The sequence below is a fragment of the Nicotiana tomentosiformis genome, chromosome 3 (assembly GCF_000390325.3).
Source record: "Nicotiana tomentosiformis chromosome 3, ASM39032v3, whole genome shotgun sequence".
In the NCBI taxonomy this organism is placed as follows: domain Eukaryota; kingdom Viridiplantae; phylum Streptophyta; class Magnoliopsida; order Solanales; family Solanaceae; genus Nicotiana; species Nicotiana tomentosiformis.
This window is the reverse complement of record NC_090814.1, coordinates 69,009,672-69,035,289: the sequence shown is the minus strand read 5'-3', so window position 1 is coordinate 69,035,289 and position 25,618 is coordinate 69,009,672. Positions and strand designations below refer to the sequence as shown.

General features: G+C 35.4%; 3 protein-coding genes across 6 annotated transcripts; 2 read left to right on the top strand and 1 right to left on the bottom strand.

The window, feature by feature from the left end:
• Positions 1-10,834: 10,834 nt before the first annotated feature.
• LOC104096079 (cytochrome P450 714A1-like) lies at positions 10,835-16,690 on the top strand. The gene is made up of 5 exons (XM_009602384.4): positions 10,835-11,245; positions 14,440-14,666; positions 14,776-15,026; positions 15,181-15,553; positions 15,910-16,690. The coding sequence occupies exons 1-5, from the start codon at positions 10,888-10,890 to the stop codon at positions 16,342-16,344; spliced, it is 1,644 nt and encodes a 547-aa protein (XP_009600679.1). The 5' UTR covers positions 10,835-10,887; the 3' UTR covers positions 16,345-16,690.
• Positions 16,691-17,784: 1,094 nt separating this feature from the next.
• LOC104096081 (uncharacterized) lies at positions 17,785-19,276 on the top strand. The gene is made up of 2 exons (XM_009602387.4): positions 17,785-18,410; positions 18,571-19,276. The coding sequence occupies exons 1-2, from the start codon at positions 17,969-17,971 to the stop codon at positions 19,080-19,082; spliced, it is 954 nt and encodes a 317-aa protein (XP_009600682.1). The 5' UTR covers positions 17,785-17,968; the 3' UTR covers positions 19,083-19,276.
• LOC104096080 (uncharacterized) lies at positions 19,252-24,769 on the bottom strand. 4 transcript variants are annotated; one of them, XM_070197090.1, is made up of 6 exons: positions 24,416-24,769; positions 23,205-23,700; positions 22,396-22,735; positions 20,423-20,521; positions 20,156-20,276; positions 19,252-19,764 (listed from the first exon to the last, which is right to left on the bottom strand). In XM_070197090.1, the coding sequence occupies exons 1-6, from the start codon at positions 24,585-24,587 to the stop codon at positions 19,544-19,546; spliced, it is 1,449 nt and encodes a 482-aa protein (XP_070053191.1). In that variant the 5' UTR covers positions 24,588-24,769; the 3' UTR covers positions 19,252-19,543. The 4 variants fall into 4 exon arrangements, with proteins under 4 accessions (XP_070053191.1, XP_070053192.1, XP_009600680.1 ...); XM_070197091.1 differs by having other exon boundaries at positions 23,205-23,691; XM_009602385.4 differs by having other exon boundaries at positions 19,252-19,758; positions 24,416-24,768.
• Positions 24,770-25,618: the final 849 nt, after the last annotated feature.

Here is a 25,618-nt window from a genome sequence, read left to right as displayed (position 1 = left end):
AGGAATTTTGAACCGCTTCGGGATTAGTTCTGGTTCCACGCTCGGCAGGTACAACAATTGAGTATAATTCTTCGATTCTGGGACTTTCAATATTGGTGGCGCGCCCAGGATTTGGTCCATGCAGGCGTTTAATTCCCTCATAAACCGTAAAAGTTCATTCTTGAATGGGTCGTTCTAGTTGTTGAGACCCGATCTGCTCCCCCCAGCCCCGTCGAAGCCAACTTCATCCCTGGGAGTGTTGTTGTCGACTCTCTGCATTGTTTGGTTTGCGAGAACATCGGGAGGAATCGGATCTCGTATGTTTGCATTATTCGAAGCCCCAGATAGCGCTTGCTTCAGTTCTGTCATTACCTAATCCTGCCGCGTGAGTTGGCCAAAAATGATTGCCTATTGCTCTCGCAGTACCCTCACTGCATCCACGACATGCTCCTCATCAGCATCATCAGGAGTTATCCCTCGAACATGTCGAGGGTTCTGCCTGTCATGCACCGGGGTGACGTCATTTCCCTCATTGCGAGTGTCACTGATTAAATCCTCAAAATGAGGTTGATCCCCTCGAATTTCAAGGTTGTGCGTGTTGTTAGCAGTGTTATCTGCCATTTTTTTAATAATTTTTTCTAAGACAAAATAATTAAATCGCATTAGTAAAAAAGGCAAGGATCAATTTAATTGCACGACTGTCTAGGCCCCATGGTGGACGCCAAACTATTTACCCGTAAAATGACACAGTTGAATTTATACGTTGTTTCTTGACAAGTGAACTAATTTGATCCTGAAATAATATAATAATTAAGAAAATGTATAATACTTAGCCTTGAAATGTAGATAAAACATCATAAATGACAGTTCCGAGAACAGGATTTCCGGTCACAACAATGATGAGATCAAAAAGCAAGAAAGTAAGATAGTATTAAGATTTGTATAGAATGTAATATAAGTTTAGCCAGATAATTCCTATCCTTTACAATGATAATTGAGCTCACTATTTATAGCTATGTCTAGGAAAAGATGTCCTAGGATCGTGTCCTCCTTTAATGTCAATTATGAGGGTCATTGATGAAGATATAACGGTGCACATAAATGCCAAATTCTCTGTAACAAACCGTCGCTTTTAATGTTGCACAATATTCCCTATTAAATGCTAACGAGCGCAGAGCATGAATGGCTGTGTTTGGTCTTCGGCCATCCCCGTCTTAGGTTCCACGTGTCCTCCCTTTAGACGACCACGTGTCATATCATATTTCACCCTATACAGGTGTTCTATTAATATGACTTGCTCCAATTCTTCAATCGTCGATTTGGTGGCATCGTTGTCATCAGGAGCTATGAATGTTCTCGGGACACCGTAATCGACCTCCTTGTCTGCTCCTCGTTCCTCCTGTTTCTCCGTTTCGACCGAGGCCGACATCAGTGATTGCTATTTAATCTCTTCTTTTCTGGTCGGCTCTACGTTCTTTAATGTCAAAACCGTAGGCACCGGTATTACCTCGTCGATAATGAACATCTCCTTTGCGGTAGGCTATTCTCAGTAGACCGCCTTGACTCCCCCGGTGTGGGGAATTTCAACACCTGGTGCAAGGTCGAGGGTATCGCACTCATGTTATAAATCCACGACCTTTTGAATAGAGCGTTATAACTCATGTCCCCCTCGATCACGTAGAACTTTGTTTCTTGGATCATTCCGGCGGTGTTTACTGGCAAGGTTATCTCCCCTTTAGTGGTCTCACATTCCATATGTTAAATCCGTTCAACACCCGTACTGTTGGTACAATTTGGTCCTATAACCCCAATTGTTCTACGATCTTGGATCTGATGATGTTGGCCGAGCTACCTGGATCAATTAGCATACATTAAATCGAGATTTATTAATAAGTACGGATATACCAGTGCATCATTATGAGGCTGTACGATGCCTTCGGCATCTTCGTCGATAAACAAAACAGCTCCTTCTTGGACATAATCCCGGGTGCGTTTCTCCCTTGTTATAGATACTTTAGTGCGCTTTATCATTGGTCCTTGGGGGACATCGACTCCTCTAATGATCATGTTGATCACGTGATGGGGCTTCTCTTGTTCCACCTGTTTGTTGGCTTCCATGTTCCTGAAGTGGTTTTTGGCTCGATCACTCAGGAATTCTCGGAGGTGCCCCGTTGTTGAATAACCGGGCAACTTCTTCTCTTAACTATTGGCAATCTTCGGTCCTGTGACCGTGAGTGCCATGATATTTACATATTAAATTGGGATCCCCCTGGGTAGGATTAGACTGCAAAGGTCGGGGCAACTTGGTCTCTTTAATGCGTCCTATGGATGACACGAAGCTAGCAGCGTCCACGTTGAAGTTTTATTCCTTAAATCTTAGTGCTTATGTGCTCCCGAGCGGCCTATCGAACCCATTTTTGCTCATTAGGCCTCGGTCACCGGGCCCACGATCGCTACTCTTCTCATTCCTTGGGGGATGATGCCCAGATCCGTTTCCCCTTCAGTCCACACTGTATGGTTGATACCCATCACGGACCGATCTTGGCTCTTGGCTAATGACCCTCTTAGATCTATCGTCGGCCCTGATAGGGTAAACAGATCCAGAAGGGCCCCCAAGTTGGTCATCCTCGACCCTGATCTTTGATTAGTACCTGTTGTGGACGTCGACCCAGGTTACCACCGGGTACTCCACCAAATTTTGTTTTAGCTGTTGGGAGGCTAAAGAACTTCGGGGGTTGATCCCCTGAGTGAATGCCTGAACGGCCCAATCATCTGCAACCGGTGGTAGGTCCATCTGTTCCATCTGGAAGCTAGACATGAACTCCCTGAGCATCTCGTTATCTCTTTGCTTAACTTTGAAAAGATCTGACTTTCGGGTCTCGACCTTGATGTCCCCGGCATGGGCCTTTAGGAAAGCATTTGCAAGCATAGCAAACGAGTCAATGAAATTCGGTGGCAAGTTGTGATACCATATCATTGCTTTCTTGGACAAAGTCTCCCCAAACTTCTTTAGTAACACTAACTCGATCTCATTATCTTCTAAGCCGTTCTCTTTGATCGCGCATGTGTATGAAGTCACATGCTCATTTGGGTTCGTGGTCCCATTATATTTGGGGATGTCGGGCATACGAAACCTCTTTGGGATCAGCTTTGTTGTTGCGCTCGGATGAAAAGGCTTGTGGATAAACTTCTTGGAGTCTGGCCCCTTCAATATCGGTGGTTCTTCCGGAATCTGATCGACTCTGGAATTGTATGTTTCCTCCTTCTTATCATTAGCCTCAATCTTTTTCTCACATGACTCCACCCGTTTCGTCAACATTTCAAGCATTTTCATTACCTTAGGACTTACCCCAGGTTTGGCTTTACCCGGTCTCTCGGAGATTTGTTCGCCTCTTCAGGTGTTTTCCCGGGATTGTTCAGGCTCAACCCTATTGGGGGCATGGCTTTGGTTCTGCAGATGTGCTATTGTTGTTTGTGGAGCTTGCAGCATTTCGAAAATCAGTCGTAGGCTTATCACATCACCTTCACCTTCAGGCGCTTCTCGAGCTGTTGGTTGAGGTCCCCCACGGACACTATCTTCGGGATCAGTTGGAAAATTGGTATTAATGGCTACCTACGAGTTAGCATCGACCGGGTTGGCGACTGGGACACCATTAGGATCGGTAGGAGGCACATCTTTGCTGGGTACCAAATTATTATTTTCGACGTGATGGCCAGACTCAGCGTCAACGTTCAAATGAGCAGACTATGAGTTTGACATTTTTGGGCTGACCTGAAATTAAGACTTCAAAGAACGAGAGTAAATAGGGTGTCTTATGGAGATTCATATCAAATCACAACTATTACCCTTAGCCCCACGGTGGGCGTCAAACTATTTACCCCAAAATTAGATATCAATTAAATTTGTACGCGGTTTTAAGGATACGTGGTTTGATTCAACACAAATAATTAAGAATATTAAATAAATGAATTAAAAACGAAATAAGCAATCAAACCAATTGTGATGTTATAGCTAAGCCTGAACTTAGATTGAACAGTGACCTCGTCCTCGATTGGACCCTCGGTTCGAGCTTAGTCGTGCATGAAGAACAAAATAAGTGAACAAGAACTTTAATAGTAGCTAAAAGGCACAAAATAAACTTGTATTGCTTTGATTTGCGTGTTACAGTGTGTGTTACAAAAGAAAAACCTCCCCTTTATATAGTAAGAGAGTTTCATCCCCAATATAAGTCTTAAAATGGTAAAAATCTTCCTTTTCCGGTAATTACTGTTCCATAATCGACATCGAGCGAGATCCGCGCCATGATATCTGGTTGAGTGTGAGTATCATGACCCTCTATCTGTCATGCGTAACCATTTACCGTGTCTCCCGAGGTCTTAGAACTCATTCTTGGCTCGAGGCGCGTCGCTTTGCCATACCCGATGACGGACACATCGTTCACTCTTCCTGGATCTCGATGCGAAAGGTTTCTAATGTCGATCACAATTTCGTGCATGCGCGCTCTCCCTCCGTTTTCTCATCGGAAAATCGGGGTAGACATTATCCCCGATTTTACCCGTACACAGATTATGATTTGCTTTATGTGACAATGAACTTTAGAATAAAGTTTTCTAAATGTTCCGTACTTTTGAAAAAGCTAATTCTCCCAAGCAAATTAAGCTTTGATGATAGATATATAAAAATGTAGGTGCCTTGCACACATAAGAATTGCTAGATGGAAGAGGAGACTATTTTTCACTTCAACATGTAAAAAATAGTCCGGTGCATTTTTAGTCTAAGCCCAAACGTCTGTTAGGTTTTTAACGGAGACAACCACAAGCGACCGATATCGATCATTTTTGCAGTATTAAGAAGCTTAACTTCTTTTTTTCTAAATGCTTTTTTTAGACTCAGTTATTGAAATAACAAGAATGCATTTCTAATCTTTGTGACAGAGTATGTGCTCAGTTAAGTTATCAAACTGCGGTTGCACATTAACGACTTCTTTCACCACCTTTTAACTTGTTATAGAACGGTGTAGGAAGGAGAGTAAAGGTTTTCTGTGTCTATGATAATATCTTGAAATAAGATTGAGAAATTAACAATTCTACTTCAATTTTGTTTATACACCCAAGAATATACCTAATTAAGAGAGATCACGAAAAAGTATATTTGTGAAGGCTTAACAAAAGTGGTGAAATACTCTCATCAACTAATACTATTTGAGGTAACTAACAATAATTTGATGTCAAATGTTTTAAATTGGTTAAATCTAAAGTAATAACATAGTATTTTTTGTACTATTTCACTATACATATCAATATACCTAGAGATTTTCCTAAGGGGATTAGAAACGAAATGCGAAATAACATATTATTTTCTTTGCGAAAACTCCCTACGACAGAAGCATTTGAAACGGAATTAATTCGCATTTATTTCATTGGCAGAATGAGAAACAATCTACTATTCGAGGCTTCGGAAAATCCAAAAATGCGGTTACGAATCATTATCATATTTACAACTCTTTCTTTTTTATTTTATATTTACATATAAGAGTTGGCTGCTCTAGTGGTTAGCACCCTTCACTTCCAACCAAGAGGTTGTGAGTTCGAATAACCCTAAGAGCAAGGTGGATGAATTCTTGGAGAGAAGAAGCCGAATATCTATCGAAAACAGCCTTTCTACCCAGGATAGGAGTAAGATCTGTGTACACACCAAATATTAGATTGAACATCCACAAGCCAGTGGTTTAGATTTCTGAAACGTGTTCTTTAGTTGGAAAGGAATGACTCAATAATAGACTTAACACATCTTGTCAACAATTATAAGGATAAATAAAATGCTAAAAAGCAAAAGGCCCTATCCCCAATATGGTTTGCGCACACGAAGTAGGTCTAGATGTGTGTTTTTTGCGATACATCGATATGCATTGTTGAAACTGTATTTGATAGGCTAGTCCCTTCCTATTTTCACTTTCTTCTATTCTGTTCTTAGAAATAATTCAACACATTTGTCGTCTTCCGCTAGATCTTTCTTTTTACTCACCGTTCACTTTTAGTTGTCACGTATAGTAAAAATAAAATTTTATTTTTATTTGTCACTTTTCGTATATTAAAAAATGATAATTTATTTTTTTATTTTACCCTTAACATTAATTAATCATTCCAAATAATTTTTCTAATCCAATAATACTATACACCAATTAATATGAGTATCATGATAAATTATGCATTTTTTTATTATTTCTTAAGGGGTGTGCAAAGTCAATTGTGCATAAGTATAAGTGAACAAAGGGAGTAATAATTGTTCTTGCTATGTTTGACATGAAAGTTTGTCGCATTGACATAAACAGATTGCTCGAGTGGTAGGCACTCTTCATTTCCAACTCTAAGGTCGGGGTTTCGAGTCAAAAAAGGGAGTAAAGAGACAAACTTCTTGATATGGGTGTACATAGGCCAGATTATTCGGGTTTATTAATTATCAAATCAAACCAATTATTTCGAATTTTTAAATCTATTAACCAAACCAAACCAACAAAAGTCGGATTTTTCAATCTCGTTTGTTCTCGTTTTTTTTCGATTTTCTCGGGTTTTTCCGGCAAAATCTTCATAACATAAAATATATAACTTGTACTCTATTATTTCTTAGATCCTAGTAGGATAAAATTATATATATTTGCTCTATTGACCATGAAATAGTACTGTATTTTTTTTAATAAGCATTGAACATTTCTTCTTTACTAAGAAATTATCACCTCATTTATAGATGTTTACTATTGAACTCTTTTATGGATATAATATATTTCTATAAGATTTCATTTAAACAAACAAGTTATAAACAAAAGTAGAACAATATAATTTCTAAATGGAGAAATGCAGACTGAAATGGCAAAAGGAGAGGTAACAGCATGGAAGGCTTTGACAGTAAAAGTTACTTCTTTTAGATTCTAGTTTCACTATATTTCTCAATGGTAGAAATTAGAATAGAATGGACCCTTCTGACCGTTACGATGGTGTAGGCCTAAACTTTATGTTGGTCTAATTACCCCTATGAACTTTGGCAATTTAATAATCTCGACTCTCCTAGAGGTTGATATGGCAAAAAGCGTGAATATATTCTCTTTTAGGTACACATGTGAGAAAAAAAAAATCAAAAAATCAGTTTCCAAGTGATGTATTTTTCAACAATTAATTGTCACTTAATCAAATACACAATGATTTATTTGTTCCAACATTATTTTTCTCCTCGTTTCTTCTTAATAGACATTGCATATAAATTTTATCCAACTGTGTTGTTTTCCTCTTTAATACAATGGTTATTTGTTCAGCGCATATTTTTTCTTTTTTTTTGGACCAAATTTGTAAAGTTTAGCTGAAACTCCATTACTTTTGACAAATAACATAAGGTTTAGCTAATGTAATGGAGTTCAAACGGTATATTTTCTAGAGAAAGAAAAAAAATATGTATTTTTTTGTATTCAAGCAATGGCTATTTGTTTTAACTTTGTGTTTATTCTGAATATATATGTTGACGATTGTTGAATTTTATAGATAACGCTTCCTCCTTTTAACTAATGAACTTTACGCGACATAAATTTAAAATACTCGATGGACATTTGGTTTTTGAATACCAAATGGTTATATAAACAAAAGAAATGAAATAAATTGTATCTCCTATATCTCTTATTTTATGCGATTCGACATTTAAGAGAAAACGTCGTTATCGACTCCAAAGAGTAAAAGATGAGAAAGAAATGAAAGAAAAAGAACATAAGAAGAAAGAAAAGGGTGCCTACAAGGCTAGGAATGGAAGGTGGTAAGGCATATGGCCCAAACATAAAAATGGTCCATCATCTTTTAGTGCAAGTTCCTTGTACATTTCCTTGTTTTTGTTGCCACTTCTAACATTAATTCATCATATGACTACATGCATGCACTTGTTGCAGATATTACTTCCTCTTTCAAAGGAAGGAACTTTAACAAACTCGCGGAGTAGATCGATTAGGCATAAATTTCTTTAGTGGAAACACACATCAATATTCTAACATGCCTGCTTCCCCTAAAGGGTTACGAGGCGGATCTAGAATTTTTAGAATATGAGTGCACCACTAATGAAAGAAGAAAAGAAAAGCATAATGTGAGAATTGATCTCTATTCCTTTGGTTAAATAACTCAAGTATTCAATCAAGTGCATCATTTAACCTTTTTAAAGTATGATTAGGTTTAATAGGCGTTTGGACATAAGAACTGTAAAATTCGAAAAAATGGTGAAAATATTTTTCAAGTGAAAATAGTATTTGAAATTTAGAGTTGTGTTTGGACATAAATTTCAGTTTGGGTTATTTTTGAAGTTTTGTGAGTGATTTGAGTGAAAATTTTGAAAAACAGCCTTTTGGAGTTTTTCAAATTTTCGAAAATTTCCAAAATGCATCTTCAACTAAAAATTGGAAATTTTATAAACAAACACTGATTTCGAAAAAAAGTGAATTCTTTTTGGAAAAAACTTCCATCAAATTTTATGTCCAAACAAGCCCTTAGAATATGAGTGCACCACTAATGAAAGGAGAAAAAAGAAGTATAAAGTGAGAATTGATATCTGTTCCTTTGGGTAAATAACTCAAGTATTCAATCAAGTTCACCATAACCTTTTTGAAGTATGATTAGACCAATTCTAGAAAAAAACATACATAAAATACCTAGTTTGCCGGAGAGACCATGAGTTCACGTATCCCACAGTCTAAACTATAAATCCATCCTTGGATCCGAGGTGGATCTAATACAAATTGTGCGAGTTCAACTAAATTTAATAATTTTTACTCGAATTATATGTATGTACAACAAATTTAAAAATATAAATAATAAGATGTCACACGCATATTCTCAATTTATCAATTCTAAATCATAGATCCGCCTATGTCAAGGAGAGAAACAAACAAACAACGCCTAGTTGACGACCTGTCTCAATTTCCATTTCAAGGCCTTGGCGAGACAAAACGACCCAAATAATACTCCCTCCAGTTCACAATAAGTGATTTTTTGGTCTTTTTTTGTGATCCAAAATAAATAATTTTTTCAGATTTCAAGAATGAATTAATTATTTTTTTCCTACACTGTCCTTGGAGTAAATAATGTTGGACTATGTGTTAGAATTATTTATATGAAGAGATAGTAAAAATTAATATGGTCAATTTTATTGTTAATTAATGTTAAAAGGTAAATTTCTTAATCCGTATGAAAGCAATAAAAAAATCAATTATAGAGGAGAGAGTATTAAGTTAGATCCGTTCAATGATGGCATCAAACTGTCGGCATTCTCTTATCCCATTCCATCAACATCAATTAATTTTCCCCTCTTAATTTTTAGCATAAAATTAAGTTCCAAATTTTTTAGTTCTTCTATCAACTTTAGTATTAGAAAGATTTGATTGATATGCGTTTTGATTTAAATTACTAGAGTCTTTGCCAATTTAATGCGTTAGGCTCTTAAAAAGTGAGTATCAAACACATGTGCTTACTGCATTTATACTGTTTTAATTCACGCAAGTCTTAATCAAGAGATGCCTACTGTATATTTAACAGCTTATTTCACTATCCGGGGTTCATTAGTCTAATCATTCTAGTGTAATTACTAATTAGTGACATTGTGGATAAGGGCGTTCGTACTTTCTATTTTCTAACAAATCTTTCTCACATTCTCTTTTTTAATTTTAAAAATTACTATTATACATAGTGGGTAGGAAGGGAACGGGAGGGGGATTACAAGGTGGAAATCAAAATCTCACCAATAATATAAACTTTCAGTAGTCAACCAGTTGAGCTAGATTTTACGTCCGATCCTTTTTATCTGTCACTTTAGCTTAAACATTTTGTCTTAAATATTTGTCATCCTAAAAAATTTAAGAAGGTACTAATCTTTTGTCCAATTCTACCCTTTCTTAATACCCTAAGAAAGTGTATAGTAATTAATTTGTCATTTAGAAATTATTTTAAGTAGGTTCTATTATGGTTAAATCTATGCAATGAATTGTTTTAAGTTCATTAAATGTGTCCAAATCTTAAACAAGTGCCAATATTAAAGATACATGAGAATCAGTTCATTAATTAGTTTAATCATTCTGGTATAGTTAGTAACATGGCGGGGGAAGGGCATAGTCTCTTATAAGTATCTCTCTTCGATCCTTTTTATTTATCACTTTAGCTTAATAATTTACATTTTAAATATTTATCACCTTAGAAAACTAAGAAGATATTAAATTTAAAAATTTCTTAATCTACCCTTAGTAGTTACTACTCAAAAAGGGTATGGTCACTAATTTCTTATTTAAGGAAGAGATGAGAATAATTGTTACTACCTCTTATGATTAAAATTGTTACGAATTTTTTTTCTTAATAATTGTGTCAAAACCTAAAAGTGTCAATATTAAGGCACATGAGGTGTCAAAGTCGGTCCATTAGGTCTAATCAACTACTATATGAACTTGGGCAAATCCAGCTTAATATGTATGTGATCACGTGAATTCAGTAATTTTTGTACATACATTGTATATGCATTAAAAATTTACTAAATTTTCATAAATATATGACTGTGAACCCAATTACTTATTGCATATTTACTTGAGATCGTTGTAGGAACTCATAAACTTTAAATCTTGAATCCGCCTTTTTATATAAATCATGATAATTTAACTAATTAATTTATAATGGAGCGTCACACAATAAGATGCTATATATGACACGCCCGTAGTGCCAATCCCTGTTTGTTACAGTGTAATTCATAATAATAACATAACAATAATAACAAATCTAAATAAGGTGACAAAAGGCTGTCAAAATCGCAAAGCATTATATATATAGTCTCTCCCCGATACTGCAACCTGATTTATTATATATAGAGTGTGTATCCAAAGAAAGGCGCAAGAAAAGCCAAAAATGAAGGCTGCAGCTTTTGTACTACTCTCCCTCTTCCTCCTTCTTGTTCCTCTTCTAATTTCTCCTACTTTTTTCAAGAGCTTTATTTCTTCATTGGTGTTAATTCTACTGGTTCTTGGTTTTGGAGGTTTTTATATATTTAATATTCTGTGGTTAAAGTCATCTCAAACACTTCGATGGAAGCTTCAGAAACAAGGAATCAATGGACCTAAACCATCTTTTTTATATGGAAATGTTCCTGAAATGCAGAAGATTCAAGCTGCTTCTCTTAAAGCTCCAACCAACTATGGTGAATTTGTAGCACATGATTATACTTCTTCACTCTTTCCCTACTTTGAACAATGGCGAAAACTCTACGGTAATTAAATCTTTTTTACTATTATATATCCTTTTATTCTTTGGTTTCTGGGAAGATTCTTCTTTTTTTCTTATTCTTCTACTTTAGGGCTTGATTGATGGAAAGTTTTACGTCATTCCACGTGACTCATGCACCCATAAAGAACAAGAACAATGAAAAGATAACCGACCTTCCTATCCAAAATAAAATTAAAAAGAAAAAAAATAACAACAACGACAAACACAGTCAAATCTCATAAGTGGAGGTAGAGATACGGGTAGTTGGAGCAGACCTTACCTTACCTTGGGTGGGAAGACAGAGAGATTGTATACTTTCAATTCAAGAAAAAATGAAGAAAAAGGAAAAAAAGGGAAGGATAGCAATAATTAGCTTGAAAGAAAGAAAAAATGGGCTGTTTCTGTACTTCAAAACTTCCAGGCTGTCACTAAAAATCATGTCTTTAATGGAATTTTTGTCCATTTTTTCTGTTTCTATAAAAGAGTGCTTACATAAAATCAGAAAGGAAAAGAAAAAAAGAAGAAGACAGAAATGCTTGCTTAACTAAACTTTGATTTGTTTCACTTAACTTTAATTAAATCAGCACTTGGAATAGGCTATTAGCCTTTCCATAGAGAAACTTTTAAGCAGCTATGGGACTTTAATTCTCTCTTTTTTTGCTAATAAAGATTTATATCAAAAGGCAGTAGTACAAATAGCATAGTCATTATAGATATTTATGTATCTAGCAGAAGTAGTTCCTAAGTTGCATGCTATGTACTGTGAACTAAAAGATCTTAAGGCACTAAAAATTATGATCAGAGAGATGTGCTGGCATCTTTGCTACTAGTTTGAATTATTATCTCCTATAGTAGTATACTTGCAGATTCAAAAAGAAAAAGAGAAAGAGAGAAAAAGAAAAACAAGAAAAAGAATAAAATCCAAAGCTAGTGAGAATGATTTCATCATATGCACCAAGTGATTTCTTCTTGTTATTATTAAATTTGGCCCTCTTGGCATTTTTCTATTCATCTCTTATTATTCAATACTTCATACAGTAGCAAGGAAAATGGTTGTCATCACATGCTTTTGGAGCTTTCTTTCACAATTTAATTTGAAGAATTAATCTAAATAGTCATCCACTAAATAACTTAAACTAAAAATAGCCGACGAGTACATAATATATGTATAATATATGTATAAGATGTGTAGTAAACGTGTATAATTAATGTATAGTTTATATATACTGGCTATTAAAAATCTGATAGGCTATTTGTGTAAAGATTCCATTTAATTTTTTCTAGATGCGCATGGCAAATTTGTGTTGATGACAATATAATTAACCTTTTAGCATGGCAATACTTTACCCCCTGGGGAAATAATTAAGGGGGCATGGGTTAGACAACTGTATTCGTAAGAGGTTATAGTGATTGAATTAGAAATACTTCCAATTACGGACTGCATTATTGTTATGTTACAATATGCAAACGACAATGAGATGATAGTATTATTTAATACTTTGGACCTATAAATGATTGCCACCAATATTAAATATTTTAAAGAGATTTAAATATTTGTCGGGATTGGACGGGAGGAAAGAAAAAGGGACCATATTTTGTTAGAAATATAAGAACGTAGCATATCAAATATTTTATCCTGTCTTACTTTTTTCCTAAATTGTGTTTACATTCTTCTACATTTATCATTTCTATTACGTATTAATTATAAAATAAAATAAAAAGAACTTCGGGGTCTTCCTTAATTCTAATTTCTAAAAATATTTGAAATTTTAAAAAAAATCTTATTTAAATAGAATTAAACTTTAACTCTAACTAGATCCACTGGTTGGAAGCCAATACATGGATTCCAGTAATTTACTGAAGCTTGTACTGAAGTTTTGACCAAAGTGCAGTACTTTTAATATATTCAGTAAATATAAGTCAGATTTTGGCCACGTGATATTCTTAATTCACGGACAGATCTAATCACTAGATCTCTACGATTAATGGAGTAATAAATTGTAGCTAAAGTAGGATAGAAATTAACATCAAATTGTTAAGTTTTACCAAAATAAATTATATTCAAAGGTAAATATTAGTCAGATTTGGCCACGTGATATCCTTAATCCACGGACAAATCTAGTCACTAGATCTCTATGATCAATGTAGCTAATGTAGGATAGAAATTAACACCAATCGAAGAGAATGTGTTATATGTTGTGTGCAAAATTTTGTATTATCAATATAATTTAAACAAACATATCAATTAATTAGTCAAATGTTCAAATTAGCATATTAGATTTGTTATGAAAAGTTACATTTTGGTTACGTAAATTTTATCCATAAAAATTCTAGTCGATGCGTAGGTCTGGTGAACTGTCTAATGTAAGGTCAAAATTTGAGGACCTTTCCTATTTTTGGTGTTATAATATTGCTAAATCAGACTTTCTTTTCAAAGGGACAATTGACTTGATGGGTGGGTCACAGTTAAAAGACACATGTAAGATTGAGTACAACCTTCCTCATTTACAAGTTGCCCAATTGGTTATTGGGTTAAGAGTTAGAGATTTAGGGAACACATGGACAGTAACAGTGTAACAACATGTTCTTCTTCACTGTTACTACTTTTAGTATGTACTTGTATAGTTACATTAGAGTTGTGATGCTGATGACGAAGGGTAGACTACCCCTCGTATAGTTGTTGGTCTTACCCACCCCCGATCGCTTCCGGCGAAGCTGCGAGTTCACGAGCAAGTGAATGAACGAGTCATGTTCCTAGAAGAAAATGACCCTCTCTGTTTTCTTTGCGAGTCAAAGAAAAGGATTGACAGACTTCTACGAATAACAAATTTCTAAAGAAGGAGTGTGCATGATATCTTAAACGTCGGAATGGAAGAAGAAATTAAAGATCTTTATAAGATATTTATAATAAAAATTCATATTGCATGCGCGTTTTGCGCTTAGTGATAACGTAAACCGAGGAACAAGTCCACGAGGTTTGCTACCCCAAAGAGAACAGTACGTACCATTAGATTAGGTTATGACAAGAGCTCTTTCGTGAATTTTAACCGTTAGTGTTAGACAAGTTTCTATTCATATGTTAGTTAAAAATTCAAATCATTTATCAGATGCCGCGAGGCTAATATCACCAACGCCTACTTCAAATTGAAATAATCTGCATAACTGATTTGAGTGTTTTGCTGGTGTGATTAACTGCAGGTCCTATATATACATATTCAACAGGAAACAAACAACATTTGTATGTGAACCAACCGGAGCTAGTAAAGGAAATGAACCAAAGTATAAGCCTGGATTTAGGGAAGCCTTCTTATGTCACAAAGAGACTTGCCCCTATGCTTGGCAATGGTATTTTGAGGTCTAATGGCCACATTTGGGCTATGCAGAGGAAAATTGTCGCGCCTGAATTCTTCATGGACAAGGTCAAGGTAATCGATGAAAAAAGAAAATAAATAGAAACTTAATACCAATGTAGAATAATTAATGGTTGGATTGAAACAACATGAAACTTGAATACTATGAAATATGAATATACAGGGTATGGTGAGCCTGATGTTGCAATCAGCAGAGCTTTTGACAAGAAAATGGGATGAAAACATTGAAGCTGAAGGGAGTAAATTGGTGGAAATCAGCGTGGGAGAGGATCTGAGAAGTTTTTCAGCAGATGTGATCTCAAGAGCTTGCTTTGGAAGCTCTTATTTCAAAGGCAAAAAGATTTTCTCAAAGCTTCGAACCCTTCAGAAAATCATATCAAACCAAAGTGTTCTTTTTGGTTCTCCAGCATTAGGGTACATACATTCTCTCCCTCTCGTCCATATTATCTGCCTTTTAAGATTTTCGCTTATCTTAAACGAGTTTCTGTTTTTTCTAAAACGTTAAATATTTGGGATTTGGAGGGGAGTATCTATTTTTCTCATTATTGACATGAGGACTATGCTATAGGTTTCTACCAAGTAGGCAGCAAAAGGAGATTGACAACTTAGAGAAAGAGATAGAGTCATTGATATGGGAAGCAGTGAAAGAAAGAGAAAGGGAATGCTTAGAAACATCCTCAAATGAGAAGGACTTGTTGCATTCATTACTCGAGGGAGCTATCAACGATGATAGTGTAGGCGAGAATTCGTCCAGGAAATTCATTGTTGACAATTGCAAGAACATATATTTTGCAGGTCACGAGTCGACTGCTGTTGCTGCATCATGGTGTCTCATGCTTCTGGCTTTGCATCCAGAATGGCAATCTCGTATACGTGATGAAATGGCTCAAATTTGCCCCGATGGCGTCCTAGATGCAGAGTCAGTCTCCAAAATGAAAATGGTACTCATCACATTTATCCTTCATTACTCAATCATATCATTCTAAATTACTAATATGTGTTGAACCGTGTGACCATCTGGTCTAAAAACTTAAGCGGTTAGAGAAACTGCATTTTTAGTTACTTTTATGTTTCAACGATCTATATCTAACAATTAAACTTAATATGAAGGTGACAATGGTCATTCAAGAAGTGTTGCGTCTATATCATTCTATCTGCGTAAAGAATTTTTACAATATCGATGTATTTTAGGTTACTAGTCTCACTTGTTTACTTTTTTAGATGACCTGACAAGTGCATAGAAGATAGACTCTTCTAAAATTTTGATTTGCATCTAATACTGAAACTTGATATGAAGGTGACAATGGTTATTCAAGAAGTGATGCGCTTGTATCCGCCAGCAGCATTTGTGTCAAGGGAGGCATTGAAAGATACACAGATTGGTCATATTGTTGTGCCAAAAGGTGTATGCTTATGGACTTTGATCCCAACGCTGCATCGTGACCCTGAGATATGGGGACGAGACGCCAATGAATTCAAGCCGGAGAGGTTTGAGAATGGAGTTTCAGGTGCTTGCAAATTGCCTCAAGTTTATATCCCATTTGGACTTGGTCCTCGGCTCTGCTTAGGCAAAAACTTCGCGATGGTGCAACTCAAGATTGTGATTTCACTCATCATTTCCAAGTTTCGTTTCTCTCTTTCTCCAAAATACAAACACTCGCCAGCTTATAGGATGATTGTAGAACCAGGCCAAGGAGTGCACATTCTTGTTGAGAGATTGAAACAAGGCTGACATTGGCTTATATGCTTTAGCATCAGCACACTCCTCTTATTTTTCCTCTTCTTTCTTCCTTTGGAAGCGAAACACGAACCTATTTCCGCTATTCCGGGTTCTTATTAAGCATAGCGAAATCAAAGTTGATGATAAAGTCAGCGAAGTTTCCATGATATTTTACCTTTGCGTAGTCTCGAGCGGAAGGCTCCGCACCTGAACCTTGTTAGACTCAATTGAGGTGTAAGGTGTAAGTGAAGAAAATCAACATATTGTTATAGCTCGGTGGAAACAAAATCCTTTTTTATCCTCAGTTAGTGTAAATGTCGATACATAAATGATTACATAGTTGTAAACTTTTTCCTTAGTTCACTAACATAAAAAATGGTCTCTGGATGGGCTAGTGATTTTGGATAGAGCATTTTCCTCTAATGACTATATTATTCTTTATAAAAAGTAGAGATTTAATAGTTCGTCGAACAAGCTGTTTCCTATGTCACCACTTGTAAATAATCTCACTTGTCTTTTTGGTTTTAATTAGTTACCTAAAGATCCTTTTTACTTTCTAAATTAAAGATATTCTTGTCAAGAGGAGCAAGACATTGTTGGACACAAGAAAATGTGGAGAAGCGGGAAGCTAAAACCTTTTGAATCTATGTAAATTTTCACAGTAAATAAGAAAATCATACGTACACTGTGGCGTTGGGCTAAAACGGCCCACAAATACTCTTAGCATGGTCTTATATTGTTCATTTTAAGTCAAGCCCGCATGATTTTTCCGAAAAAGAATCACACTATTAAGAGTATCCAACTCCTTATAAGTAGATCAGTTTTCCTTTTTACTTTTCATGTGGACTTTGTTCACATACCTAACAATCTTCCCCTTGAACTAAGTTCCACATAACTCATCACCATTGATGGGCTAATTTAAAGATTAACTGTATGCCACACATATGATCCGAGTATTTATGGTCACCGAACCCCATATGAGAGGTTGTGTATGCGTATTTGAAGCTAAGGGTAAAGGTAGCAAACTGACTCATAGACGGGCAAAGACACTAAATCGGGCCCTACGCCATCACTCCGCCATCTCTATGCTTGTCTCACTAAATCATTGGCTTTCATACCCGTTGTTGAGCTAAAACGGCCCAAAGATACTCTTAAGATGGTCTGATATTATTCGCTCTGAACAAAACTCGCATGGTTTTTCCAAAGTACCATTAAGAATATCCAACTCGTTATAAATAGAGTGTTTCTTTTCTACTTTTTCATGTAAGAATTTGTTTATACCCCTAAAAGACTCAAATATTGTTGTAATTGTAGTACAACCATAAAACTGGTGGATAAATTACTTTCTTGTGGACCCTTGAGTTCATTTTTCAACGCTGTTATGTTGCAAACTTTTGACTAACATTCTGATTCCTGTCCCCCTCTGATAGACTAGTGAGTCACAATACGGGGAAAAGCTACCTAGATTAGTCTTTAACAGAACTCAAAACAATGTAAAGTAATTTCTTAGCATAAAGTAATCTAGCCTTCTTTTGATGCAAAACAGTACACCTTTTTTTTTAATCAAGAAAAGAACCTTTGAGGAGCACATATTCTGTCACCATTTGTATCAATCAAGGAGAAAGCTTTTCTTGAAATGGGGAAAATATGGATTGAAGTCTGCCTGATTTCCGCCAGGGGAATCCGAAGAACATCATCTTTGTGGAAGCTGCAATGGTATGCTGTTGGATGGATTGATCCAAACAACAAGTACTGTTCTAAGATTGATTCTTCAGGCAATGCAAATCCTGTTTGGAAAACCAAATTCTCAATGTTGGTTGACACTTCTGAATTAGATGCCCTCCATGTTGAAGTTTACAGTAGAGAGCCCATTTTTCTAAGAGAAAAGCTCCTGGGAACAGCTACTGTGATTTTGAAAGAATTTCTGGACAAGTACAATAACAACTCTGAAGTTTCAAAGCCGATTGAAGAGGTGGGCAGCTTTCAATTGCGGAGAAAGAACTCGAATAAACCTCAGGGATTTGTTGATGTATCGATACGAATTTCAGAGGAAAGGGAAGAACCAAGTTCACTCCCAGGTATAAATATTTAACAAGCTTTTTACATTGAATAGATTGTTTTTGCTCCCTTAGAATCAATGAGAAAAGACCCTTGATTCAAGTAATGCTTTGGACCAAGAACCATACTCTTATGAGTCTTAAACTGAAGAGTTAATTTTGATGAAATCTGGTTTACTAGGTGACAATGAGGGATTTAAGCTTGCAGATAACTGCAGTGGCTTCAACTTGGCTAATGGATATAAACCTGCACCAGCATACCAACAACCGCAATCCTTGACCCCGTCTAAACTGCAGGGAAACCAACCACAGTCGAATCACCAATATGCACGCCCAGTAACATATCCTACAAATTATTCCCACCCATCGGTGGGGGGAACGAGCTACGCACCAACAGCAGGACCGAGCTATCAGCCACATCGTGCTCCACCACCACCACCTCCACCTGCTAATGTTGGTTACATTCCAACTTTCCTCCCAAGAACAGACAACACGCCGCCTAGTTATTTCAACATGCCACAAACTGGATCAGCAGCAGCAAGAAATGCAAGACCTGGTTTTGGAATGGGAGTAGGTGCTGGAGCATTAGCAGCCGGTGCTGTGATATTTGGAGAAGATTTCATGTCTCGTTTTGATATTCCTCGTGGTTTACAGGATCCCTCTCTCACCATATCTCTTGATCCCCCTTTCTGAAGGTGGAATATCAACTATTGTCTTATGATGCATACAATGAGATATTGTAAAATTAATATGCTTTCCGCACTGCTACTATCGCAAAAATCTGCAAAGAAGTTTCAGTTTGTAGCTGCAAATCATGGGCTTCTTGTAAAACTGCAGAGGTTTCAGCTACTACGGAATAAACTGAAGTAAAATTTTACAAGTCTCAATATACATGTATTGTATTACATTATACAACTTTGTCCTAGTCTCAAGGGTGATCAAAGAAATCGATGTTTACTTGCACAAAATAGCAGCTACCTACCTTTCATATAGGATGAAATGATAGGTGTTTATAGGATTGAAAATATTGATAAAGAGGTATAATATATTCCTATATATGAACTAGAGTAGGCAACTCTTCTCTCAAACTTAATGTTCACCAGTCACCAATAGGTGTCAATCCTGGCCAAGTTGAACTAGACAAAATATCAATCTCAAGTAGCTGGTTGCAGATGGGGCTCTTTTTGCACCCCAAAAACTCTTTCAAGGAATCTGTCAACAATGGATACAAATTCTTCTACCTTTTCTTCATGGGGCAAGTGGCCACAATTCTTGATTATTTCAAGACAAGATCCAGGAATGGCCCGTGAAAGTCTATCAGAATTCCATGGTGGAACAAGGCGATCACTATCACCAGTGACAATCAGAACTGAACCTCAATTTGCAAATAAAAGAGAAAAATCAGTACTATGAAGTTTTTGTGTATTCACTGTGCTGGAATTTGTTGTTTATAATGTAAGCAAGCTTAGGACAATATGTTTCTTAGAACATGGTGTTATACCACATCTAAGAATGTAAAAAGAACATGATGGAACAAAGGCTCATATGACAAGCACTTTTTCAGTATCAGTTGAGGTGTAGCCTAGAGAGAAATGGTGCAATCAAGGTTAGTTGGTAGTCAAGAGATGTTGGTCATATGGCAAAATCTTTTTGAATACTTCATAATAACTTGAAATCTTTCTTACTTCTTCAATTAATTATTTAGAAATCTAATGTTTCCTTTTAGTTATCAAATTCAATTTGCTGGAAATAGATGATTTTCTAACCAGGACATGAGATTTCGCCCAATCTCTTTGACAGCGGTGGCTTTGATTCAGATGCAGAATCTGTAAGCATAGCCACTGTATACTCCACCAGAGCCTTATCCCAATCTTTTACTCTGAGAGGCTGCAAATGTTAAAGAGTCAAGATGACAACAATGCACTACGAAGCCAGGTCCCGTACCTGAACTGAATACAGCAGAATACAGCAAAAGGAAAAAAATCGAGCCCATCCTCACTCAGGTTGGAAACAACTAGCTGTCAAGGAATCACCTTTGTATACCCTTGCAAGACATGATCATCAACTTGTTTAGGATCGTACCAAGCATTCCTAACAGCAGCTAAGCCAAACTTATCAATTATCATTCTTACCTGAAAGAAAATGGCAGTCAATAGTCATTTTGAGTATCCATTTCAATCAAGTTTTATAGAGTGCTGATCAAGTATTTTCTCATTATTGCATATGTTGCAAATGACTAATAACAACTGCTAAGACTTCTTCCATCTATTCTGATAACATAAATATCTCAAATTTATCATCAAATGAAATGTCAGAAAGATAAAGGAGTAAGGCTGAATACACATGCAGCCCCATAAACTTGCCCATATATTTCACTTAAAACACTTTAACTGATCTCATGACCTATTGGCCACATTAACTTTATTCAAAATATACAATATGAAAAGAAAGTACTTTTTTGTTAAAATAAAAGAAAATACTTTTTTTACAACATGAAAAGAAAGTACTCATTTTGTGAAAAAGAAAATACTTTTTCTATATCATGAAAAGAGAGTACTTATTTTGTTGAAATAAAAGAAAATATTTTTTTCTAAAAATATTCATTTTGTTGAAATGAAAAACAAAATACTCTATCTATAACATGAAAAGTAAGTACTTTAAATAATATTTTTATTTAGGGCGGGTGTGAGAGGTGGGAAGTTCTAATTTTACTACTTTTTTATTATTCTGTTTTTTGTTAGTATTATCCGCAAAGGGCCAAATATACCCCTCTACTTTCGAAAATGGTCTAAGAATATCCCTCGTTATACTATTGGGTTATCTATACCCTGCAGTAATACTTTCGGTTCAATTATACCCCTCATTTAAACGGAGGGACACGTGTCATCGTCTTGTTGGTCAATTCTAAATATCTACTAATTAATTAAAAAGACTCATTACCCATACCCGAAAAATAATTTTATTTTTTGTAAAAACTGGAAAAAACTAAAAAAACTTTTTTACTAAAAACTGAAAAAAAACGAAAATATTTTTTTTTTCCAGTTTTTACAAAAAAACTGCTTTAAAAAAACTGAAAAATATTTTCTAAAACAATATTTTTGTAAAAATGAAAAACAAAACTAAAAAACAATTTTCTAATACAATTAAAAACTGGAAAAAACTGAAATATTTTTAACTAAAAACTGAAAAAAAAGAAAATATTTGTTTTTTCAGTTTTTAAAAAAACATTGCTTTAGAAAATTGCTTCTTTTTTTTCAGTTTTTATAAAAATATTGTTTTAGAAAATATTTTTCAGCTTTTTTTAAAGCAGTTTTTTTGTAAAAACTGGAAAAAAAATATTTTCGTTTTTTTTAGTAAAAACAAATCAGTTTTTTCCAGTTTTTACAAAAAAAATTGCTTTAGAAAATTGATTTTCAGTTTTTACAAAAACATTGTTTTAGAAAATATTTTTCAGTTTTTTCTAAAGCAGTTTTTTTGTAAAAACTGATAAAAAAAATATTTTCGTTTTTTTTAGTTTTTAGTAAAAATAATTTCAGTTTTCCCAGTTTTTACAAAAAAAAAATTGCTTTAAAAAATTATTTTTCGGGTATGGGTAATGGGTCTTTTTAATTAATTAGGAGATATTTAGAATTGACCAACATGACGATGACACGTGTTCCTCCGTTTAAATGAGGGGTATAATTGAACCGAAAGTATGACTGCAGGGTATAGATAACCCAATTGTATAACGAGGGATATTCTTAGACCATTTTCGAAAGTAGAGGGGTATATTTGGCCCTTTGCCGTAGTATTATTAGTGAAAAATGAATTAGCATCTCCTACTTGTTTGACTGCCATCTTCCTTCAAAATGGCAGGGAGGATTTCTCATTTAAAAACCTTTTTCGAAATTGGAAAAATGAAGTATATAGACCTAAGTTTGCTTTCACAAAGCTTCAAGATGTCAATTTTGAGAAATAAAATTTAGGTTCAACAAATAGATTAGAAGATCCAAAATAGAGTACATACCAGCATAATACCAATGGTAGAACGCAAGAACGCAGATAAAGTTTTCTTATATAAAGAATTTATCATGTCTCCCATCCCTTTCACCAATCGCACTATTGCTTGTCCAAGATATTGGGATAACTTTGACAAAATGCTGACAACCGTGGTAAACCAATTCCCTTTAGAGTTCACTTCCAAGTCATCGCCTTTAGTCTGGTTACTTTTTCCACTTGGATTGTCCTTAGCTACAGGGCCTGAATTCAGGGGTGCTAGAATTGCTGGCGCAACAAGTATAATGGCAGCAACCCGCTCAGGTGCTTCAAAATATGCTTCAACTGCTACAAGGGAACCAGCTGAGTGTCTGGTGTCTCATTAGTTACCAATAAGAATCAAATCTTTGAGAATGAAATAGGAAGAGCAAAGGAAGGAGGGCGATAATGCAACCAAAATGACAATTTGAAGTACATTATCCTCTCAATGGAAATCATGTAAGTAAATACACTTTCTAATAGTTGCAGAGACAGATGGGAGGGGGAGGGCAATGAAGATAATGATTGAGAATAATAATTATTAACTTCTGATCATGTAAAAGTTCATCGGAGAGTAGGCCAGTCATTCATTTAGGAACACACATCTGATTTTCCACAAACATCATTTTCGCCTTTCCTTCCTTTTATACTTCTTTCATTTGTGGTGTAGCAGATGGACCATTATTTTGGCAACTGAGCTAGTGTAATTCAGTTTTCACTGCAATTATGCTAAATAAAGTCACATCCATAACATGTTCATGACGGAGATTGTGGGGGAAAAAACTATAAAATAGAACTTACCCCACTAGAATTGCCTTCTCAGCTGCTAATAAGTCAATGAAGTATAGAGTGGCCAGCACGGAGAATACCATAGAGTAAGGATTAAAGGGTCTGGTGTCTTCACTTCCCTGAGATGAATGGTTGACATGATTCAGCCTTGAAGTCAACCCAAAGGCTGGTCTGTCAAAGGCCAAAACTTTTGATCCTGTGACTTGTGCCAATGGCTTCATAACTCGATTCCATGAATAAATAGAGGCACCAAATCCATGTAACAATATCATGGGAATGTTCACTCTTTTATTAGCATTAGGAGATCGAGAACTATCCCCTTCTTCTGACAAGTTTGTAGCAAGTGATTCTGAATCATATATCTTGTGGTGTATCTGTACTCCTTTAAACTCGCAAAAGCAACTATCAGGATCTGCTAGAAGAGTTGGATCTTGTAATTCATCTTGATCTATTCCTGCTATCTGCTTTTTCCGCTTTGGCCTTGTCTCGGGTAGTTGTCCTGGATTAACTTAGAAAAATTAAGAGACGGATAAGATGAAAAGAAGGAAGACTCCCAGCTTTATCAATTTTCTCAGCTGCTTCTAAATGCCAACAAAAATCTGATTGAGCTCCCATATGTTCCATTTAGCGTTAGCAATTCTCCAGCATTGCTTAGCCTCTAATAACAGACTTGATATTACTCTAACATTTTTTTAGTTGACTTCTCAGGACGAAATAAATGGTAAACAAACATCCAATTGCTGAAACGTAATTTGCGCTATAGAGCATGTATTCCATATATATATATATTTATTCCGTCTCTTCGTTCCAAAATGAGTGTCCTATTACTATTTCAAAAGTCAAATAGTTTTTTCTTTAACTCCATTTTTTCGAATCATTTTTAATATGTTTAACTGAATAAAGCTGACAAACATATTATTTTTACGTGGTTTTATGTAAATTTTATTTCAGAAAAAATAAAAAAACGAATGTGAAAAGTCGCACATACAGCCATTCTCTTTTGGAACCACAAAGTAGTTCTTATCTTCTTTGAATAAGCATGATTGAGAATTATTTGTTGGGGGATGTGAAAGGATGAGAAATTAGAGTTGCGCTTAAAGAGTTAAAGTGAAGGAAGAAATCCAACAGTCAGGAGAAGTTTGATCGAGAATGTAACATGAAGTAAATGCTTAGTACAAACAGAGAATTAAGGATAATAAAGAGTGATTTGAGTCCCAATTTACCTGGATATTCAGCAGGTGGGAAAGAAGCAGCAGCAAAAGCTACAATTGGGAAAGACTTCGAGATTGGTTTTCCCCAAATAGAATGAAAATATTGCTTCCTCCTAATTTGTAAGTGCAGTTGAGGATAGGTGAGACAACAAGGCAGTTGCAGATGAAGTAGACAAGTATTCATGTCTTAATTTACAAAATAGATACTCCGGCAAATCAATATGTTCACTCAGCTCGTCTTCCGGTAATTTTACGGATTTCAGAATTCCTACTGCCCACTGCACTGCTCAAGTACAGTACAATAGACGAGGGTAATTGTAACCAAAAATAGAAGAGAAAATGCCTAAAGACCCATTGAACTTATCTTCAAAAATCATTTACAAGTCTAGACTTTATGGGTGTCCTAACACCCTACTATTATTAAAATAATTATATTTATTTACTCCCTCTTAAGCCACATAATTATGAAGCCACATAATTATTTACTCCCTTTTATTATGAAGCCATATAATTAAAATGTTCGTTAAATAAAAATATTAGCCTTCCACTATTTACTAACACTCTCATTCATCCCGTTAGTTAAAAATTCTCAAATTGAAGAGCTCTAATTAACCTTCAAAGATTCGATTTGCCTCATCAAAATCGATTTGTCTGACCAAAATCGAAGGGACCTGTTGCAAAATCCTTCGATTTCATTGTTCTTAAGGGTTCTGTTTGTTGTTACCCGTTCGAAGCTGAAGGTCTTTGAAGAATCGAGTTCAAAGGATTTTCTCTGTTTTAGTTTGGAGGCGAATCCATCAACCCTAGCCTAGTCTATCATCAACCCTAAACGTTATCTCTGTTTTAGTTTGTTTAATGTCATCCGTAACTAGGGTTTTGAACTTGCTTCAAATTTCTTCAATGTATCTTTTTCAATGTAAAATCGAGTAACAGAAATATAATTTTTAAGGTGTAATAATAACCAAATTTTAGTTTTTTCTTATTATACGTGTTGTCACTTGTAAGGATCAGGTCTAATAGTAACTATTAATCCTTAATTAGTTTATTTTCTACTATATTCAGGTATTTCAATATCTTTTGTACTTGTTACATTGAGGTTTTTCTATGGTGGAAAAATTTCCATGGATAAGTTACATTCCTTTTCAATGGAGGATTATGTTGGTGGGATGATTACTGATTGTGTTGATGTCGATGTTGATAGGTTCTCACATTTTG

Bases quoted from the DNA above. Each gene is read 5' to 3' on its own strand.
- LOC104096079 (XM_009602384.4), top strand. From the start codon at position 10,888: ATGAAGGCTGCAGCTTTTGTACTACTCTCCCTCTTCCTCCTTCTTGTT. The intron at 14,667-14,775 runs GTAATCGATGAA...ATGAATATACAG, and splicing joins TCTTCATGGACAAGGTCAAG to GGTATGGTGAGCCTGATGTT. The intron at 15,027-15,180 runs GTACATACATTC...ACTATGCTATAG, and splicing joins TTTGGTTCTCCAGCATTAGG to GTTTCTACCAAGTAGGCAGC.
- LOC104096081 (XM_009602387.4), top strand. From the start codon at position 17,969: ATGGGGAAAATATGGATTGAAGTCTGCCTGATTTCCGCCAGGGGAATC. The intron at 18,411-18,570 runs GTATAAATATTT...CTGGTTTACTAG, and splicing joins AGAACCAAGTTCACTCCCAG to GTGACAATGAGGGATTTAAG.
- LOC104096080 (XM_070197090.1), bottom strand. From the start codon at position 24,587: ATGAATACTTGTCTACTTCATCTGCAACTGCCTTGTTGTCTCACCTAT. The intron at 22,736-23,204 runs GTAAGTTCTATT...ATGAGACACCAG, and splicing joins GAGAAGGCAATTCTAGTGGG to ACACTCAGCTGGTTCCCTTG. The intron at 20,522-22,395 runs GTATGTACTCTA...ATTTTCTTTCAG, and splicing joins CTACCATTGGTATTATGCTG to GTAAGAATGATAATTGATAA.